The sequence below is a fragment of the Geospiza fortis genome, unplaced genomic scaffold, assembly GCF_000277835.1.
Source record: "Geospiza fortis unplaced genomic scaffold, GeoFor_1.0 scaffold172, whole genome shotgun sequence".
NCBI lineage: Eukaryota > Metazoa > Chordata > Aves > Passeriformes > Thraupidae > Geospiza > Geospiza fortis.
In genome coordinates this window covers 3610583-3612525 of record NW_005054309.1, presented here as the reverse complement: position 1 = coordinate 3612525, position 1943 = coordinate 3610583, and the positions used below count along the sequence as shown (strand labels likewise).

The window sequence follows — 1943 nt, the reverse complement described above, 5'->3', positions numbered from 1 at the left end:
GGAGGTGAACTGTCCCCGCTGGGGCTCTGGGCAGGCTTGGCCCTGGGGCAGCAGAGCATGGGGACAGGGGCGGAGGAGCATCTCTGCCTTGGGGTCAGGGGCAATTAGACAAAGCGCCGCCTTGGGGACAGGGATCCAGGGACACCCCTGCCTTCGGAACAGGGGCAGTGGGATGTCCCTGTCGTGGGTGACACGGCCCCATTCCCCAGACAGCACGCTCACCTTGCAGGCGTTGTCGCCCAAGCCTGGCACCATGGACAAACACATCACTCCAGGGGAGCTGCTGTGTCTGGGCTCCAGCCTCGCCTTCTCTGGCCTCTTCTACTACCTGTACAGGAGGAAATCCAGAGTCGTGACTCGCATACAGGTAGCCCCGTCTCTTACATGCTCTTTCCTGCTCGCTGTCTCTTCCCTACTGCCCTCCACGCTTTGATTTGGGTGCACACACTGATACCTGCAGCCTGCTCCATCCTCTGGTGACTTCATGACATGCAGAACTCAGCAGGTCACATCCTGCAGGCCAGAGGTCTCCACAGAGCCATTCTTGGCCTCCTCACTGCCCTGTCCCTGCCCATGCTCACACTGAGTCCATGCTCTTCCAGGAGGCCCCAAAGCTCCAGGTCGATGACAATTTGCCAGCCCTGGTGTCTGCAGCTGAGGGGCGGTGCCTGCCTTATGTTGCCCTGGAAGGTAAGGACACCCTTGGCCCTGCACGAGGGACAAGGGCCAGGATCTCCTCTTTTGGCCGTGACACATCCCTTGTCCTTAGGCATAGTGCTGCCAGCCCAGGCTGCACTGACCAGCCACTACCATGAGGGGCTGCAGGGCGTGATCCAGAAACTGCAGCTGAAGGAGCATCGGCTGATCTGGAACAGCTTGGCCCGGAGCTGGTGAGTGATGGGAAGGGGCCGCAGGAGGGGGCTTGCAGCAGCGAGTCCAGACCCCATCATCTGGGGCCACATGGCAGAAAATAACTTGGCTAAAGACTTTAGTCCCTATGCTTAGTTCAGCACCAAGAGCTCAGAGCTTCTCTGTGTTGTGGCCAGCAGAAACAGGGCAATGATCATCCCCTGGTACTCAGCACTGGTGAGGCCACACCTCGAGTCCTGTGTCCAGTTCTGGGTTCACTCAGCTCAGGAAGGCCATTTAGCTGCTGGAGCAAGTCCAGAGAAGGGCAGCAGAGCTGGTGAAGGGCTGGAGCACATGTCTGATGAGGAGCAGCTGAGGGAGCTGGGGATGTTTAGCCTGCAGGAGACTCTGGGGTTGCCTTATTGCTCTCTCCAATGCCCTGAAAGGAGGCTGTAGCTAGGTTGGAATCAGCCTCTTCTCCCAGGCAGCCAGTGACAAGGCAAGAGGAAATGGCCTCAAGCTGTGCCAGGGGAGGTTTTGGTTAGAGATTAGGAAGAACTTCACGTGGAGGATGATTAGACATTGGAATGAGCTGTCCAGGGAGCAGGAGGCTTTACCACCAGGGATGCAGTGGAGTTGACATCCTTGGAGGTGTTTAAGGAAAGACTGGACATGGCATTTAGTGCCATGGTTTAGTTGACGGGCTGATACTCAGTCATAGATTTAACATGATGATCTCAGAGGTCAGCCTAACTGATGCTGTGATTCTCCACACCCCAACCCTCTGTGCTTGCAGGAGCGAGAGCGAGCGGGTGCTCTCAGAGCAGATCTACACCGTCCCCTTCCTGCTGGCCTCGCCGGGCCCTGAGGCAGCCACGCAGGTGAGTGTGGACAGCCCGCTCCAAGCCGTGTGCCTGCCCCTGGAGATGGTGTACGAGCGGTTCCAGCAGCCATCGCACGGCTTCCGCGACCTGCTGGGCCAGTACCTGATCGGGGAGAAGCCCAAGGGCATCCTGGAGACGGAGGAGATGCTGCGGGTGGGGGCCGGGCTGACGGGCATCGGGGAGCTGTCCCTGCAGCCCGACGGCTCGCTG

The 1943-nt window shown here is 59.0% G+C and overlaps 1 protein-coding gene across 1 annotated transcript in view; it reads left to right on the top strand.

Moving 5' to 3' along the window:
• The first annotated feature begins 73 nt into the window (after positions 1–73).
• The window catches only part of LOC102040089 (mitochondrial ubiquitin ligase activator of nfkb 1-A-like), a 2978-nt gene continuing 1108 nt past the window's right edge, over positions 74–1943 (top strand). Inside the window, exons 1-4 of the mRNA XM_031055510.1 lie at positions 74–367; positions 603–690; positions 770–890; positions 1646–1943. The exon at positions 1646–1943 is cut by the window's right edge and continues 1108 nt beyond it. Coding sequence (XP_030911370.1) covers positions 173–367; positions 603–690; positions 770–890; positions 1646–1943 — 702 coding nt within the window. The 5' untranslated portion in view covers positions 74–172. The remainder of the gene's footprint in view (positions 368–602; positions 691–769; positions 891–1645) is intronic.